The sequence below is a fragment of the Notolepis coatsorum genome (assembly GCF_963971535.1).
Source record: "Notolepis coatsorum genome assembly, contig: SCAFFOLD_158, whole genome shotgun sequence".
Lineage (NCBI taxonomy): Eukaryota > Metazoa > Chordata > Actinopteri > Aulopiformes > Paralepididae > Notolepis > Notolepis coatsorum.
The window spans coordinates 559,916-579,394 of NW_028172861.1; the positions used below are offsets into that span (position 1 = coordinate 559,916).

The following is a 19,479-nucleotide window of genomic DNA, read 5'->3' on the forward strand; positions in this document are numbered from 1 at the left end:
TATACACAACAAGGGGTAAACTGGAGGATCCCACGTAAACATCAAAATGGTTCAAGGCAAGAACCAAAGCGAGCGCCTCCTTCTCTATAGTAGAGTAGTGCAGTTGATGCCTGTCAAACTTTTTAGAAAAGTAGCACACTGGGTGCTCCACCTCTAATGCATCCTCTTGCAGGAGGACAGCTCCAGCACCGAGGTCACTAGCATCCACTGCCAACTTGAATGGCAGTTGAAAATCGGGAGCTGACAGAACGGGAGCGCTAATCAGAATACCCTTGATGCTCTCAAAAGACTGTTGACAAGTCTCAGTCCACACGAAAGGTACCTTAGGACTGAGCAGATTGGTCAAAGGTGCAACAACAGAAGCAAAGTTCCTACAGAAACTCCTATAGTACCCTGCCATACCTAGGAAGCGCTTTAACTCCCGCCTGGTGATGGGAGCAGTGAAGCCCACTATAGCCTCCACCTTAGCTGTAATGGGGCACACATGCCCACGTCCAACCACCTTACCCAGGTAGGTAACCGTGGCCTGTCCAAATTCACATTTTGCAAGGTTAACTGTCAAGTTAGCATCACCCAACCGCTTGAACACTTCGGCCAGATGCTCCACATGCTGTGACCAAGAGGAACTGTGGATAACCAGGTCATCTAGATATGCCTCACAGAACGCTACCCCGGCCAGGACCTTGTTCACTAGCCGCTGAAACGTCGCTGGGGCATTTCGCATGCCAAAGGCCATCACTGTATACTGGCAGAAACTCTCTGGTGTGACAAAAGCGGATATCTCACGTGCTCGCGGAGTAAGCGGAACCTGCCAGTATCCCTTTAGCAAATCCAATTTACTTACAAAGGCTGCTGAACCCACCCGATCGATACAGTCGTCCATCCGAGGAAGAGGGTACGAGTCCGGCTTGGTTACTGCATTAACTTTACGGAAGTCAGTACAGAACCGATGAGTGCAGTCTGGCTTATCAACAAGCAGGCAGGGGGAGCTCCATGCACTAGAACTGGGCTCCGCAATGCCATGTCTCACCATATAGTCTACTTCCTTACTCAAGATCCTCCGTTTTTCCGGATTCACCCTATAGGCATGTTGCTTAATTGGCCCTGCACTACCAACATCAATGTCATGCTCGAGTACATTAGTACGACTAGGGACATCAGAAAACAAACGTATATGCTGTCTAAGTAGGCGCACCACATCCGTATGCTCAGGAAGTGGTAAGTACGACAGGTGTGAGTCCAAGTCACCTAGTATCTGGGTGTTTGGCAACCGGCCCTGAGAAATCTCCTTCGACACAGAACAGTCGGCTACAATAGGAGATGCAGAAACTGTTAGAACAGCCACAGGCTTGACCCCTGACTGGTCAATCTGAGCCCTATCATTGTACGCCTTCAACATATTGACGTGACACAATCTACTCTTGCGCCTGCGGTCGGGAGTCTTAATCAAGTAGTCGACCTCACCAACTTTGCGCTCAATGGAGTATGGCCCACTGTATTTAGCCTGTAATGCAGACCCAAGAATAGGCGAGAGAACCAACACCTTGTCTCCCGGTGAGAACACCCTATGTCGGGCCCGCCTATCATACCACACCTTCATTTTTCCTTGGGCTACCTTTAGGTTCTCTTTCGCTAGTTCACATGCTCTACTAAGCTTAAGCCTGAAGTCACACACATAGTCCAACAAATTAGTAGAGGAAGGAGTCTGGTCAGCCAACCACTTTTCCTTCAGCAGTTTCAAAGGACCCCTCACTGTGTGGCCGAACACCAGCTCAGCCGGGCTGAATCCAAGAGACTCCTGGGTTACCTCCCTAGCAGCAAACAGAAGCAAAGGAATTCCATCATCCCAGTCTTTGTCGAACTCCGTGCAATATGCCCGCAGCATTGTTTTGATAGTCTGGTGAAATCTCTCCAGCGCCCCCTGGGACTCTGGATGATAGGCAGAGGAAGGGCAATGCTGGATAGACAACTGCTGGAGGACCTGAGCAAAGAGACGGGACATGAAGTTAGACCCTTGATCTGATTGAATAACCTTTGGTAGACCAAACGTCGAAAAAAACCTAACCAGAGCTTTGGATATAGCTGGGGCTGTGATCTTGCGTAAAGGAATGGCTTCAGGAAAACGGGTCGCTGCACACATAATAGTCAAAAGGTACTGGTTCCCTGTCTTACTTCGAGGGAGGGGACCAACACAGTCAATGAGGATCCGCTCAAAAGGTTCCCCAATGGCAGGGATAGGCTGCAGAGGAGCCTGAGGGATCTTCTGGTTTGGTTTACCAACAACCTGACACACATGGCACGAGCGGCAATATTGTGCCACATCTGACTTCAAACCAGGCCAACAAAAATGTCTCAGCACACGGTCATAAGTCTTCCTGACTCCCATGTGACCAGCAAGATCATGATCATGTGCTAGATGCAGTATATCAGGACGATACACGGCTGGAACAACAATCTGAAACACACTGCCCCAGTCATCCAGACTGGACAGGTTAGGTGGTGTCCACTTTCTCATGAGCACGTCATTGCTAACAAAGTATCCTTGAGACGTATCTATCATTGCATCCTCTAAAACCGCCTCTTCAAAGAGGGACGACAAGGAGACATCCTTGCTTTGCTCTAGTACCAACTGCTCATGAGACGGTATCACCTTACCAAAACCCTCATCAGGGCCACTTTTCAACTCAACAAAGAACGTGTCACTAAGTGTCATATCACAATCTGAGTTAACAACATCCTGGGTGTCACATTTGACCTTTGACATTGCGCGTGTTACCGCACACACAGGAAACACTCCTCGATGCTTCTGTGCGAGCTCATCAGGAACCTCAGAAACTACAGGGACGGGAATTACCACTGGAGTAGCCAGTACTTTTCCACCGGCCAAATCGTTTCCTAGAATGAAGGACACCCCCTTTATGGGGATGTGAGAACACACTCCTACAACAACATTGCCTGATACTAAGGGAGAGTTTAGCGAGACCTCATGCAAAGGAGTATTCACAAAGCCTCCTCCAAAGCCCTGAACAATGGCACCGGAATGCAATGAAGAATCTTCAGAAAATGGCAAAATCCCATCCAGAATGAGAGACTGGAAAGCTCCTGTATCTCTCCATATAGTAATAGCCTGCTCTGATCCTAATGCACCAACCAGTGAAACAAATCCATCCATCATAAACGTTGAGGAGCCCTCTAGCTCCCTGTCTGCACCTTTGATACCTCGCACCCCACCCTCTAATGTCGGCATAGGTGTCCTGTCCATGATTTCTACCAGAGCCACAGTTTTTAAATTTTTCTGCTTAAGCACAGGGCATCCAGCAACGATATGACCAGGCTCCTTACAGTAAAAACAGATAACCCCCTCTGGGAATGCACTAGCAGAGCCACCTTGCCTAGGAGTCGAAGTAAACCGACCAGCAGACACGGGTGCCGGGAACCGGCTCCCCTGAGAAGGACGCCTACTACCCCTGGACTCCACACGGCCCTCCTCTACAAAGACAGATTTGTGTGTCAACACAAACTCATCAGCCAAGACAGCAGCGTCGCCTATCTTCGATACCTTATGCTCATTTAGATGTGTGGAAACGTTATCAGGAACACTTTTAAATTCCTCTAGGAGAACCAACTGTCTAAGCTGCTCCCTTGACTCTGCTTTTTGCGAGGTGCACCACCGGTCAAACAGGTTCTCCTTCTCTTTTCCGAATTCAACATACGACTGTCCCTCCGACCTGCGATAGCCTCTAAAACGCTGACGATAGGCCTCGGGGACCAACTCATAAGCCCTCAATATGGAAGCTTTAACCAGCTCATAATCAGCGCTTTGTTCAAGGGACAGAGCAGTGTAGGCTTATTGTGCCCTACCAACTAAAACACATTGCAGCAGCAGTGTCCAGGCGGTATCAGGCCACTTCAATGTGGTTGCCACCCGTTCAAAAAGGGGAAAATATCTTTCCACGTCTTTCTCAAAAAATGGTGGCACCATCCTAATATTCCTGCCTACATCAAACCCGGAACGTGACTCTGGATGCAGAGCACCCGCCTGCAAGGCAGCATGCTTATATTCAAGCTCCTTCTGTGCACGCTCGTGCTCCAGCAACATTTGTTTCTCCTTAAGCTCACGCTCCTTAAGTTCACGCTCACTGTTAAACTCACGCTCCTCTCTTCTCTCCTTAAGCGCACGCTCCTCTCTCCTCTCCTCACGCTCTAGCTGCCTTTCCCTAAACTCCAACTCCCTAATCCTCCACTCACCCTCTACCCCAGGTAATAGCGGAGACGCGCCAGACGAAGGAGGCTCCTCCACCCTCTCCTCAAGCACCTGCTCTCTAATGAGTAACACCCTTAAAGCACTCAAGGCAGACGGCTTCAAACGTTTCTCCCCTGCAGAAAGCTCTACCCTGTAGTGTACAGCAAGTTCTAGCAGTTGTTCTTTGGAAAACTTGTCTAATAAGTCATGAGACGGGCGATCAACAAAGTCCCTGATGGAAGCCATTGTCACTGAACTAGACACCCCAAGCTACACACCCAAACTCACAGACACAAAGAACCACTAACGAACCACGAAGACCCCCCCAACGAACCACTGAAGAACCACGAAGAACCACTGAAGAACCATGAATAATGCTAAATGCCAATAATAACAACCAGAAGGGAACGCGGTGGAAATGTGAGCTCTACGGAGCGCACCTTTCTAGGTTGCACAAAAAAAAAAAAAAAAAAAAAAAACACACCCACCCTAAATAGACGTGTCATGTTAGGTGCTACCAGGTATGCTCACCAAACACTCAAACAAACAAAATAAATCCAACAAACAATTCCAAACAGGTGCGCCTTCTAACCTGATATGACTACATATGCTTCTACGTCTAAACTGCAGAAAAAAAAACGGCCCACCACATGTCTACCCTAAGAAACACTAAATCAAGCCCTACCACACTACCTGTGTTTTCTGGCCGCCCTAATCTACCTACCCTTAAACTAATGCCCTGTAGACCTAACCTTCTTCAACCACATCTGCTACCAGTCAAAGATCATATACCAATCATTTCATTGACCGCCCCAGGAGTACGTGGTGCACAGGACGCTAACCAACAACCAGAAAATAATGTCCCTATCTACATGTGGTGCCTACTAAACTATATATTTTAACAGCATAAGTAGTCACATCAAATTACAAACAAATACGGCATACTCACCTGTTTGATGAAATGGCTCAGCCCCCACGTTACACCATATGTAACGAACACCACCCAAACCATAATACCATGACACCCCGTGTAACACAAAAAAAAACCACCAAACAAATTTCTAGAGGTAAAAGATCCCGGACGAGCGCCCAACTGTTACGACCCTGGCTCAAGGGGCGCAACCTATGTGCAAAACCGACACCAAAACCCCGTGCTCTAACTCAAAATGCTACTATAGCAAGGAACTACTAATATAACTATAAACTATGTACTGGTAACCCAACGGACAAGGACTGTAAGAACCTGACAGCTCTTTCTCTAGGCACAGACAGTGCATGTGTGTTACTAGGTCTGCCTTTAAAGCTCCCCAGCAGGTAACCAATCAGCACTAATTGGCTAATTGGCAGGCCTCACCTGCATGCCCGGTGACACAGGAGTGACCAGGCCTCTAGTACATAACAGTGTGTGAGAGAGATAGAGATAGAGAGAGATAGAGATAGAGATAGAGATAGAGATAGAGATAGAGATAGAGAGAGAGAGAGAGAGAGAGAGAGAGAGAGAGAGAGAGAGAGAGAGAGAGAGAGAGAGAGGGGGGGGGGGGGGGGGGGTGTAACGTTCCCCCCGGTCCTGCTTCACAACTCCCACCTGCCCTTGGACTTTCTCCACCTCCCCTTATGAACAATATACGCTACTGCATTTGTGTCTGTCAATGTTTATTAATTTGTTCTCTGTCATCCTCACTAATCTGTTGTCTGTGTATCTGATGTCTGTGTTGTGTGCCCCATTGTCTAGTCTAGTGTTGTTGTCTCCCCTGTGTCTGTATCTCTATGTGTTATTTAGTCTTTAGTCTTGTTTCAGTATTTTTCCGCAGGTTGTTCACTCTGTTCCACCCAGCTGTGTCTCATTACCAGGGCTGACCCCTATTAGTCGATTAGTCGACTAATCGGTCGAAAGGAGCCGTAGTCGACTGGCCAACCTCTTAGTCGAATACATTTGTATTTATTTTATTTTATTTTTTATCATTCTTTCCAAAAGAAAAGAGGCCTAGAAGCGTGGCTAACGCTAATGGCACGCATACCAGAGGCTACCTGCCTAAGAAAACAGGCACAGAGGCACTGAAAGAGGATTTCACCCGTCTAATGAACACACTAGACTAGACAAATATCAAGATGTATCCATCAGTGGACCAATTGCATGCTTTTGCAGAGGACAAGAAGCCTTCAGTCGACTCCTTCAGACATTAAGCACCCCCCACAGCCCAAATGGAATGATACAAAATAAAAAATGAATTAAATTTAAAAAAAAATAAATAAAAAAATATTATACTTTTTTTTGTCGACCAATTTGTCGACTAGCGTCAAATTTTGGCCAATCCTAGTCGACGATCCAAAATCCTTAGTCGGGTACAGCCCTACCAATTACCCTCTTGTGTCAATCAGTCTGTGTATTTAAGTGTGGTCTGCCCTGACTTCCCTGTCGCGTCATTAATCTGTTCACCCCGGGTAATCCTGTCTGGTTATTGGTTATGCTGTTCACCGTTGTGAAGCTCTCTTTACCCCGTACCCTTTTGTTTGTCAGCCGTACAGTGAGTAGTCGTATTCCTGTCGTGTATCGCTTTGTGTTTGTCAGCCGTTCGCTGAACACTATTGTGAGTAGCATTACTTCTCTTGTCAAAGTCTCTATCGCTCCTTGTCACGGAGGATAATATTATTTAAAGTGTTTATTATTTTTAGGGCATTTAGCACGTTTTGGGAGACTTGCCCTCTCACTTTGTTTTTGAGCCACACTTATTGAAATTAAAGGAGCAGTGCTCAAATTCAAGATTCAACCTCTGCCTCCTGTCTATCCTCTGCTGGTCTGCGTTTGAGAGAGAGAGAGAGAGAGAGAGAGAGAGAGAGAGAGAGAGAGAGAGAGAGAGAGAGAGGAGAGAGAGAGAGAGAGAGAGAGAGAGAGAGAGAGAGAGAGAGAGTGTGAGTCCTCAGCCCTTGTATAGGTGAATGTAACAAGTTCCTAACGTTTTCTTTCCCCTATTATTTCATGCACACTTTATTCATTGTTTTAAATTATTATTTTCTTTTAAGTTGTTTTGTGCGTCACTCTGTTTTGAATTTGAGGCAAATTTGCAATGCATGAGGGTCATCCTTTTGTGTTAAATGGCTGCATAAAGCAAGCATTTGTTGACTCTCATGTTGATAAGAGTATTAAAACTTGGAACCAGAAAAATATCTGTTTAAGGAGGTAGATAAAAAATATAAAAAAAAAGAAAATGCGATTAATTTGCGATTAATCGCAAGTTGACTATGGACAATCATGCGATTAATCAGATTAAATATTTTTATCGATTGACAGCACTAGGTGAAACACATGAAAACATCCCCAACACCAACCGGTTACTCTACGGTGAAACACATCACACACAGGTTTTTGGTAGAAAACTAAATGAAGGCATTTTTCGTTGGTAAAGTACTAATAGACAGTAGCTTCACCAACTCCACTGTGTCGTCTCTTGTCTGATTTTACATATTTTTATTAGAAATATTTTATTTTCAATATAATATTAAATATAATATATATATATATTTTTTTTATGTGGAACTAAACTAAATTGACATGGGTATATCAAGACAGACAACAGTGACAAGGAGACAAAAAGACCCAACACAAAAAAACATTAAAGTGCTTAATGTGAAGAAATCAAGGATAACAATGGGAAAAAATAAAAGTAAAGTCTTTATTGCTTTTTTTCTTTTGATTCCCTTTAATATTCATTTTCTTTACTGAGATAGTTGGAAGGCTGAGAGGGAGACAGTAGAGGAGCAACACGGACTCAGCAGACACCGTGAATAAAGTACTAATCGACCACAGAAATAAAGGTACATAATGTATGTTATGTTATAGCTATAATTGTGGCTACAGCCCTTTATCTTCACAGGGGCAAAGCCACGGAGTACGTCCTTGAGACAACGGTCATCATTTCACAACCCCCAGGCCTGGAACAGAGGAAGATATGAGAGTAAAAGCAAGGCAGATAATCCTTCAGAACATTGTTTCATATTCTACTCTCTACCCAATACTGTAGAGATAATATTGCGATGACAGTTTTTCATAGACAGCCACAAACTCTTGTGCGCCAAGATGAGAACACCAATACAGGTGATCTACACCAGTCAGGTTTATTTACTTAATTAAAGGTACTGTAAGTGGTATTTTCTTGTTAAAATAAGTGTTAAATAGCTCTACATTCGGACAGTCATCACATGGGTCTCCTAGTCCCTCCACTCTGCAGTAAACAGGTTTTTTTTTGTATCCCGTTTCCACTTTATCCAATCAAGAGAGGGAACCCTACAGTAGATATTTTTTACTTATTTGAGGAAATTGCCAGGTCAGATTTGTTTACTACACCAGCAGATTATATTATTATTATATTACTTTTTCAGTGCGGAGTTCTCTCTCCGGATTGGATAAAGTGAGAACGGGATACCAGGACATTTATTTTCTGTTTACTGCAGAGCTCAGGGACTGTCAGACCCATGTTACTGACCAGACACTCTGTATCAGTGATGGCTGTCAGACCCATGTTACTGACCAGACACTCTGTATCAGTGATGGCTGTCAGACCCATGTTACTGACCAGACACTCTGTATCAGTGATGGCTGTCAGACCCATGTTACTGACCAGACACTCTGTATCAGTGATGGCTGTCAGACCCATGTTACTGACCAGACACTCTGTATCAGTGATGGCTGTCAGACCCATGTTACTGACCAGACACTCTGTATCAGTGATGGCTGTCAGACCCATGTTACTGACCAGACACTCTATATCAGTGATGGCTGTCAGACCCATGTTACTGACCAGACACTCTGTATCAGTGATGGCTGTCAGACCCATGTTACTGACCAGACACTCTGTATCAGTGATGGCTGTCAGACCCATGTTACTGACCAGACACTCTGTATCAGTGATGGCTGTCAGACCCATGTTACTGACCAGACACTCTGTATCAGTGATGGCTGTCAGACCCATGTTACTGACCAGACACTCTATATCAGTGATGGCTGTCAGACCCATGTTACCGACCAGACACTCTGTATCAGTGATGGCTGTCAGAACGTAGAGCTATTATTTTAACACGTAGACCACGTATTTTAAACACAAAAAATACCACTCACAGCACCCTTAATCTAAATACGATTGAAAAAATAAACGTTGAAACATGCGATGACACATATAATAATGTATAGCTACGAGGTCATTGTCGCAAAATAATTGACCGACACGGAGTTTAAAATACCGAGGCGCCTCGCCGAGGTGTTTTAAACGTCAGTGAAGGTCAATTATTTCGCAACAATGACCGAGTATAGGCTATACATTATCCCGCGTATTACATGGCTAACTTACTAACAATATACCTAATTCATTTTACACCATCGACAAGACGAGATCAAAATGCAGACGCAGTTCTGTTCTGTCGCTCCCGCTGTCATCGCCGGCAGCCGGCAGGTCTGTGGTCTGATTGCACTGATGACTGAGTGCAGCTGTGCATATGCTGAGCAGCTTTCATGACTGCGATCTGTGTGTCAGTGGGCTTGATTGGTCCAGCTGCGCACAGCGGTCATTATTGCTCGGCAGAGGTCCGTTATCGAGTATTATTACATGGCGTTTTCACATTCGCCGAAATGCTTGCTTGTGATTGATCAATAGCGCGCGTCAGAGGTCAGTTATCAGACAATAATGACCGCTGTGGGACAATAATGACCGCTGTAATCAAGCCCACAATAATGGCCGCTGTGCGCAGCTGTTCGCAATCAAGCCCACTGACATCAGTGCAAACTGCCGGCTGCCGGGGAAGCTGCTGGGGGGCGGAGCGACGAGCACTCAGCGGAGCCAGAAGTTGAACCAGTGTTACTGTTGCGAGTCGATGTAAAATGAATTAGGTATATTGTTAGTAAGTTAGCCATGTAATAAGCGGGATAATGTATAGCTATACTCGATCATTGTCGCAAAATAATTGACCTTCACTGACGTTTAAAACACCTCGCCGAGGTGGCTCGGTATTTTAAACTCTGTGTCGGTCAATTATTTTATACATTATACATTATCCCTTACATAACGGACCTCTGACGAGCGCTATTGACCAATCACAATCAAGCATTTCGGCGAATGTTAAAACGCCATGTAATAAATTTATATAATATATATGTATATATATATATATATATATATATATATATATATATATATATATATATATATTTTTTTTATACTTTATATACTTCATCTATTTTTTATCTAGCACGCTCTCAGGAGCAAAACAGAGAAAAAAGCATTTCATATAAAAGTATTCTGTATTTTTGTATGACAACAACTAAATAAAGAAACTTGAAACTTGAAACAACAGGAGCAGTATATCCCACCGCGTCTCGCCTCAATAGAGCTCCGCCGCGAGCCGGCCGCCGTCCCCCTTGACCTTGTGCGGCCGGTCCTCGGACCTCCTCCTCACCTTCATGTCCTCGCTGGACTCCCTGTTCACCAGGCCGTCGTCGCTGGCCGCCTGCAGGCTGTCGAACGTGCCCTGCCTCTCGCCGCCCCCCAGTGGCCGCTCCGCCGCGTCGCGCTCCCGCCGCCGGTTCCTCCAGTAGTCCGCCACGCGCTCCAGGCAGTTGAACTTGGCGTCGGTGGTGCAGGCGTACATGCCCACCGGCACGGCCAGCACCATGGCCAGCACGATCACCAGGACGTGGATCAGCTTCTCCTTCTGCTCCTTCTCGGTCACGTCGCTGCCCGTCATGAACACCACGCACTGGCCGGGCCGCGGCGCCCGGTTCTTCACGGTGACGCACATGTCGTACTTGGTGGCGGACGCCAGGCCCGACACGGAGTAGGAGTTGATGCCGGGCCCCACGGAGATCAGCTCCCGCTTCTCGCCGGAGCCCGAGCGGCCGAAGTGGACGGTGAACCAGGTGTCGGCGGGGCGCTCCAGCACGGCGTACCACTCCACGGTGATGCCGCGCACCGTCTGCTTGACGATGCGGATGTCGATGTAGACGCTGACCTCGGCGGTGGGGGGCGCGGCGGCCGGGGGTGGGGCGCCGCCCGGTGGGTAGAGGGACGACGGGGAGCCGTCGGGGAGGCGGACGTCCAGCAGGACCGCCGCGGAGGAGTTGCCCACGAAGTTGTTGGCGGCGCAGGTGTAGAGGCCGCGGTCGCCCAGCTGGAGGGAGGGGATCACCAGGTGGGAGCTGACGGTGTCCTCGGCCACCCTCTCCTGGGACTCTGGGGGGGGGGGGAGACAAAAGGGGAGAGTTGTGTTCCACGATCACCTGGTGGAGGGAGGTGTAGTGGTTACATCATTGCTGTTTCCGGGCCGGTCCGCCATCTTGAAAACGCAATGTATTTCCCCATTGCCCATTTCTAAATCGTCTTGTTTAAAACAAATAAAGCATGAAAACATAGTTTTCTAACTGCATCAGTCATATTGATATTGTGGTAATATTGACCTTGAATTTCATAACTAATATGTGTGAATAATTAGAGAACCATAATGTAAAAGCCAGGTGTACCTTTCAACAGCAGAATGGATTTTCAGTGCTAAAGTAAGGAGCTGATACTGGTGTTACAGAGACAGCTGGGTTGAACACAGGGCAGACCAGCTTAGACTTGTTGAAGAGCAGAATAAACTTACAGGATGATTAGTCATGGACACTAATTCACAAACAAAGTTATCTATTAATCAACTGTTTAGTATCAAAAGGTAAGCCAAGAGTAAAACCATAATATTATGCCTTGTATACTTTTTAGCAGCAGAGTGGGTTGCAGGGCTAAATGAGGAACGATTCTAGAGACAGTTGCATCAGATAACAGCAGGAACAGTTATTTCAACCCCCACTAGCAGATGTACTCAACACTAGAACAAAGGAACTGAAAAGTCACACTCAACTGTTAGCAGATTTCAGCAGCGACAGCAGAGACCAGATAACTGGCTCTGATAGTATAAGACAGGACTAAAGATCATTAATCAATAAGGACATGTTTCAAAGTTAAATGAAAAAGCATGATACTTGATTGGCTTTGATTGGATTGACAACTCTATAAAGAAACCAATAAAAACATCTATATAGATATTTAGAATTAAGAATCCTGGTATAGTTATCACAGTTATATGATCTGGTAAATAAAGGTTGGTGTGGTCTCCTATATGATGTCTGATATCAGCCTAGAAGCAATGACTGTACTGGGATGATATGAGAGGTCTATAGGTCATTACACAAACCATATAGATTGGAAAATTAATAATGGTACACGAAGGAATGTTGATGCATTCAGAGGAGACACCGACGGGGGCCACAGGCAGCCCCCCCCCCCCTCCCTGTCCAAACATGAGAGGCCACAGCCCAAAGGAGGGGGCCATTGACACCAACCCCCACAGAAGAACCAACCGGATTGGACCAAACGTATTATTAAAATGTGCTACTATTGGTGGGAAATTATAGTATTTAAGAGCAAAACAGTGTTAATTCAGGAGCCCAGACCGCCCCAGGTCTGCGGCTCCCCGCTCCCAACCCAGAGAATGCTATCGGCTGATTTTCATGTAAGTAAGCTGGATGGCCCCATGGTTGGTTAGAATAGAATGTAAAGATACTTATCTTAGAAACCAGGCTTACTCATATGAAAAGGGCTTACAGTAGATTCTCTATTTTCATTGATGTTAACTCTTTCAGTGCCACTTATAGGTGGTTGCTAGCCACTCACGAGATTTCTCAGATTTTTTTTATTTTTGCGATCTGAAAAATTATTGCATCACCCGAGCCTACCCGAGTATAGCCGAGGGGCGCCGACAATCACTGTGGAAAAAAGCGCCCCCTGTCGTCTCCCAGATGACATAAGTGATTTTGGAATGGACTCAATGAAAATGAATGGGGAAAAAAATCCGGTACTCCACATTTTCCAGTTCACTGATCCAGCCGGGGTTACCACAGTTCATTCTGGAGCCTCAGATCCCCGCGGATCATAGAGATCTACTGTGTCGCGTTGGATCCATACACTTATCGATTTTTTCGAATGGTGATCAGGAATTGGAATATACCAGTTGGATACCATCTGATGTCAGGTAAGGACTCTGTGTTATCAGTGGTAGGATAATCGGAGTAAGTTTGATGAAGTTATAAGCTGTTTTGTGAAATGTCTTCTTTCGGTTTCATTGTAAAAGTCCGAGAGGAAATCAACGGGGCGATTATCAGTGCGCGGCCGTAATGTGCGTGCGTGCACGTATAATATTGATCATCTAGCGTTTATTTGAAAACGATTCATAAAAAGGCAGACGAATATCAACGTTGTGGAATATTCCACTAAAAGACGATTTTCATAGAATGCTCCAGAATGAGCTGTTTTTATATCAAAACGGGGGCTTTTCTAACTGCTCTGAAACGGAAACGACGCGATAAAAAAAGAATCTGCCTTCACAGCACTGACTGGAAAATAGTATTTGATAATGCGATGGGCAGATTAGACACATAGCCATAATTTAAAACATAGATTAGGCGATATTAACGTTAACATTGGCGCGGATGGTGGCATTCAAGCGGTAAAACGGAAAACCAGGCATGGCATTGAAAGAGTTAACAATGACTGTTGTATGTACATGTTGGGGTTTTGAGATGCAAACCTTGTTGATCCTTTGTACAAGACAGACTTTTAATTCACTCTGGGCCGCCGAGGCAAATAAATACATGAGTTTGAATTCGAACTCTGTGGTCTGGACTGCACGTTTATTCCTTGCTGGCTATATTGGAAGTCAGATGAGGAGACCAAATTCTATCACTTATGATCTTTTCCTCCTTCCAGATAACAACCTCATTGTACTGCGAATAAACCTTAGGTTTTGTATAGGATTATACAACAATATCATAGGGAAAATATCTCTAATGACAATATAATCATGACGTTTGAGACAATCTCCATAACTGATTACAATGACTTTAAGTCGGTGTGCCTTGGGATTCTGGGTTGACCTTTGGTGTGCCTTGGGATTCTGGGTTGACCTTTGGTGTGCCTTGGGGAAAATACAGTTTCTGGTTTCCCGTTCTCACTTTAACCAATCAGGAGAGAGAACTCCACACTGCAAAAATGGTCTGACAAAAATAGTAAGAAATAAAAAATAAATATGTGCTTGAAACAAGTAAAATAATCTGCCAGCTAATTTGGCTCTGCAAGATTTCTTGAAATAAGAAACATATCTAGGGTTCTATCTCCTGATTGGATAAAGTGGGAAGGGATACCAGGGAATGTATTTTGTGTTTACTGCAGAGAGGAGGGACTGGGAGACCCATGTTACTGACCAAACACTCTATATCAGTGATGACTGTCAGACGGTCAGACCCATGTTACTGACCAGACACTCTATATCAGTGATGACTGTTTACTGCAGAGCGGAGGGACTGGGAGACCCATGTTACTGACCAGACACTCTATATCAGTGATGACTGTTTACTGCAGAGCGGAGGGACTGGGAGACCCATGTTACTGACCAGACACTCTATATCAGTGATGACTGTTTACTGCAGAGCGGAGGGACTTGGAGACCCATGTTACTGACCAGACACTCTATATCAGTGATGGCTGTTTACTGCAGAGTGGAGGGACTGGCAGACCCATGTTACTGACCAGACACTCTATATCAGTGATGACTGTTTACTGCAGAGTGGAGGGACTGGGAGACCCATGTTACTGACCAGACACTCTATATCAGTGATGGCTGTTTACTGCAGAGAGGAGGGACTGGGAGACCCATGTTACTGACCAGACACTCTATATCAGTGATGACTGTTTACTGCAGAGCAGGAGGGACTGAGAGACCCATGTTACCGACCAGACACTGTATATCAGTGATGACTGTTTACTGCAGAGTGGAGGGACTGGGAGACCCATGTTACTGACCAGACACTATATCAGTGATGACTGTTTACTGCAGAGCAGAGGGACTGGGAGACCCATGTTACTGACCAGACACTCTGTATCAGTGATGGCTGTTTACTGCAGAGTGGAGGGACTGGGAGACCCATGTTACTGACCAGACACTCTATATCAGTGATGGCTGTTTACTGCAGAGCAGGAGGGACTGGGAGACCCATGTTACTGACCAGACACTCTATATCAGTGATGGCTGTCAGAATGTAGAGATATTATTTTAACACGTAGACCACTTATTTAGACACAAGAAATACCACTCACAGCACCTCTAAGCTAGTTTTGGATAGCCTGTGTCGACATGACGCTCACTCACCATGAAAGCCTCTGATTATCTTCAGACTGTACGTCCACCACACCTCGGGCTCCGGCCTGGCCTTGGCCAAGCAGCGCAGGGTGATGTTCCCCCCCGCCGGCGCGGTGATGTTGGCGAACGGAGTGGCGGCGACGGGCTTGGTGCACGCCCCCAGCTCCACCTCCAGGAAGAACCTCCCGGCCCTGCGCTCCGGCCCCGAGCAGGTCAGGTAGGAGTTCATCAGGATGACGGGCGGGCGGAGCGACCGGACGAACTCCACGAAGCCCTTCAGGCGGCAGTCGCAGAGCCACAGGTTGTCGTGAAGCGCCAGGACGACGTTGGACGCGAAGCCGCTCGCCTGCCCCTCGCCGGCGCTGTGTATCTTCCGATAAAGGGGCCAGTTTAGGAAGACCTCCTTGGAGACGACCGTCAGCCGGTTGAAGGACACGTCGAAGTAGGTCAGGCCCGGCAGGAACCTCAGCGCGTACTCCGGCAGGACGTCCAGCCGGTTGTGCTTCAGGTCCAGTATCTTCAGGGCGGGCGTGTCCTCGAACGCCGTCCACGGCACCGATCGCAACTTGTTGCCCTGCAGACGGAGCTCCGTTAAGTTCCCCAAACCCTTGAGGCCCTTCGAGTTCATCACGGTGATGTCGTTGAAGTTCAGCCACAGGTTTTCCAAGCCGGGCGTTCCTGAGAACGCTCCTCTGGGTATCTCGGTGAAGTGGGACTTCTCGATGCGTATCTTGGTCACGTCGTGTGGAAGGTTCTCTGGAAGAGCCCCGAACGCACCCTCCTCCATGCACACGAGTGACCTACGATGGGAGGCAACGTCGTTTCGTTCAGTGGTACATAAACGTGCTCCATTCTAAATTATACTTAAAAGTAAAGGTGGAGGAAATATTTGATATTGAATGTACTTAAGTATCAAAAGTAAAAGCACTTGTGAGCGTTCAAACCTCAAACCATGACCTCTAAATGTTATGTTAAAGTGGTATGTGGTCCAGTTATGCTGCCCTGATTAAAGGTTATGTTAAAGTGGTATGTGGTCCAGTTATGCTGCTCTGATTAAAGGTTATGTTAAAGTGGTATGTGGTCCAGTTATGCTGTTCTGATTAAAAGTTATGTTAAAGTGGTATGAGGTCCAGTTATGCTGCTCTAATTAAAGGTTATGTTAAAGTGGTATGTGGTCCAGTTATGCTTCTCTGATTAAAGGTTGTGTTAAAGTGGTGTGTGGTCCAGTTATGCTGCTCTGATTAAAGGTGATGTTAAAGTGGTATGTGGTCCAGTTATGCTGCTCTGATTAAAGGTTATGTTAAAGTGGTATGTGGTCCAGTTATGCTGCTCTGATTAAAAGTTATGTTAAAGTGGTATGGTCCAGTTATGCTGTTCTGATTAAAGGTTGTGTTAAAGTGGTATGGTCCAGTTATGCTGCTCTGATTAAAAGTTATGTTAAAGTGGTATGGTCCAGTTATGCTGCGCTGATCAAAGGATATGTTAAAGTGGTATGTGGTCCAGTTATGCTGCTCTGATTAAAAGTTATGTTAAAGTGGTATGGTCCAGTTGTGCTGCTCTGATTAAAAGTTATGTTAAAGTGGTATGTGGTCCAGTTATGCTGCACTGATCAAAGGATATGTTAAAGTGGTATGTGGTCCAGTTATGCTGCTCTGATTAAAAGTTATGTTAAAGTGGTATGTGGTCCAGTTATGCTGCTCTGATTAAAAGTTATGTTAAAGTGGTATGGTCCAGTTATGCTGCTCTGATAAAAAGTTATGTTAAAGTGGTATGGTCCAGTTATGCTGCTCTGATAAAAAGTTATTTTAAAGTGGTATGGTCCAGTTATGCTGCTCTGATTAAAAGTTATTTTAAAGTGGTATGGTCCAGTTATGCTGCTCTGATTAAAAGTTATGTTAAATTGGTATGTGGTCCAGTTATGCTGCGCTGATCAAAGGATATGTTAAAGTGGTATGTGGTCCAGTTATGCTGCTCTGATTAAAAGGTATGTTAAAGTGGTATGGTCCAGTTATGCTGCTCTGATTAAAAGTTATGTTAAAGTGGTATGTGGTCCAGTTATGCTGCTCTGTTTAAAGGTTGTGTTAAAGTGGTATGTGGTCCAGTCATGCTGCTCTGATTAAAAGTCATGTTAAAGTGGTATGTGGTCCAGTTATGCTGCTCTGATTAAAAGTTATGTTAAAGTGGTATGGTCCAGTTATGCTGTTCTGATTAAAGGTTGTGTTAAAGTGCGCATGCATGTGGCGTCATTAGCGTGCGTGCAACCAGATTTGATATCAGCAACGTTAATGCACACGTTTAACCTTCACTCAGGTGTATTATTGTTTGTTTCTGACTCAAAGTGTGTGTGTGTGAGAGATAGAGAGAGAGAGGGGGGGGGTGAGAGAGATGAGGAAGGGGCAAGAGAGAAAGAGAGCTGGGAGAGTGTGTGTGTGTGTGAGAGAGAGAGAGAGAGAGAGAGAGAGAGAGAGAGAGAGAGAGAGAGAGAGAGAGAGAGAGAGAGAGCGGGGGTGTGAGTCCTCAGCCCTTGTGTGGGTGAATGTAACAAGTTCCTAACGTTTTCTCTCCCCTATTATTTCATGCACACTTTATTCATTGTTTTAAATTATTATTTTCTTTTAAGTTAATGTGTGCATCACTTTGTTTTGTATTTGATGCAAATTTGCAATGCATGAGGGTCATCCTTTGTGTTAAATGGCTGCATAGAGCAAGCATGTGTTGACTCTCATGTTGATAAGAGTATTAAAACTTGAAAAACATCCGTTTAAGGTAGATTTAGAACAGATACAAAATATGCAATTAACTATGGACAATCATGCGATTAATCAGATTAAATATTTTAATCGATTGACAGCCTCACCTTAGAGACCCATCTAACTTCATAAAACAATGCATGACAGTAGCACCATAACAACAGCAAATGAGAGCTATACAGTATATCGTGCAACAACCTTGACCTATCTCTAGACTACATTTAGCCTACCTACTCGTCCTAATGTCTGCTGAAATCAGTAGCCATTTCAATAGTCACGGGGCAATTCATTCCATATCAACTATATGAAACATCTATCTTCACGTAAACAAAATGTTGCAACCGACTTCACCACCAGCATCAACAACAACGTAACGCCTGCCCCTAATACCTCCGACTGGAGGTGACCGACCGACGATTATAAAGACGAGCCTTCTTACCTCCCGTGGCGGTCCGCGACGCAGCTGCACCCGCTCAGACACTGTGAATACGCCCGATATCCTCGCGTGAGCAACACGACTGCGACTAATACGTTGCGAAATGTGTCCATAGTAGTAGTCCAAGGCGGGAATTGACAAATGTCTTGAGCCATATTCTCATTCTCTCAGGCCATGTCAACCAACCGTCTGTGGCCGACCAAAGAAGCCCTGCTACTAAGCCTAATCCCCAGAGGCACTGCGTATAAGAGAGACGAGAGGTGACCAGGTCATCGGGCCGGTGCGTGATTAGAGCGCTTCAGTGTCAGTAGGTCTCGTCTAGACGGAGAGGGGATGTATTATATCCCTGTCATTGGCCGCATGACAGGAAACTGATCAGTCACCACCGACAAGAAAACAATGTACTACTACTACTACTACTACTACTGGGCACGTATCCAGTCAAATTAGCCTCATTTAATTGCACTATTTTACTCTGTGTCCCATTCTATTTTCCTATTTTATTACAGGTTCTTCTAAACGGTCAGGTATTATTGAACTGTGTGGCTATATCGAGACAAGCAGGAAGAACCAGGCCCGGAACTGCGCCCCCATGAGAGGGAGGTTCGAAGGGTCAAAGTGGGCATCAAACAGGAAGGAAGACAGGTTTTAAACTGTGGATACTAAACAGGTAAGGTATAAAGACGGTTTTAAACTGTTAAAACAGTCATTCGGAACATTTTGTATTGCACTGCACTATTGCATCACTTGACTACTATTTTATTGCACTGCACTATTGCACAATTTGACTCTATTCTATTTTACTCTTTTTATTATTGTGTTAATAAAGAGATATG

The 19,479-nt window shown here is 45.5% G+C and overlaps 1 protein-coding gene across 1 annotated transcript; it reads right to left on the reverse strand.

The window, feature by feature from the left end:
- Positions 1-10,612: 10,612 nt before the first annotated feature.
- Positions 10,613-18,756, reverse strand: LOC311247961 (leucine-rich repeat, immunoglobulin-like domain and transmembrane domain-containing protein 2; the record flags this gene model as incomplete). Its single annotated transcript, XM_084338935.1, has 3 exons — positions 10,613-11,460; positions 15,467-16,257; positions 18,647-18,756. The coding sequence occupies 3 exons, from the start codon at positions 18,754-18,756 to the stop codon at positions 10,613-10,615; spliced, it is 1,749 nt and encodes a 582-aa protein (XP_084195061.1).
- Between the last annotated feature and the right edge of the window lie 723 nt (positions 18,757-19,479).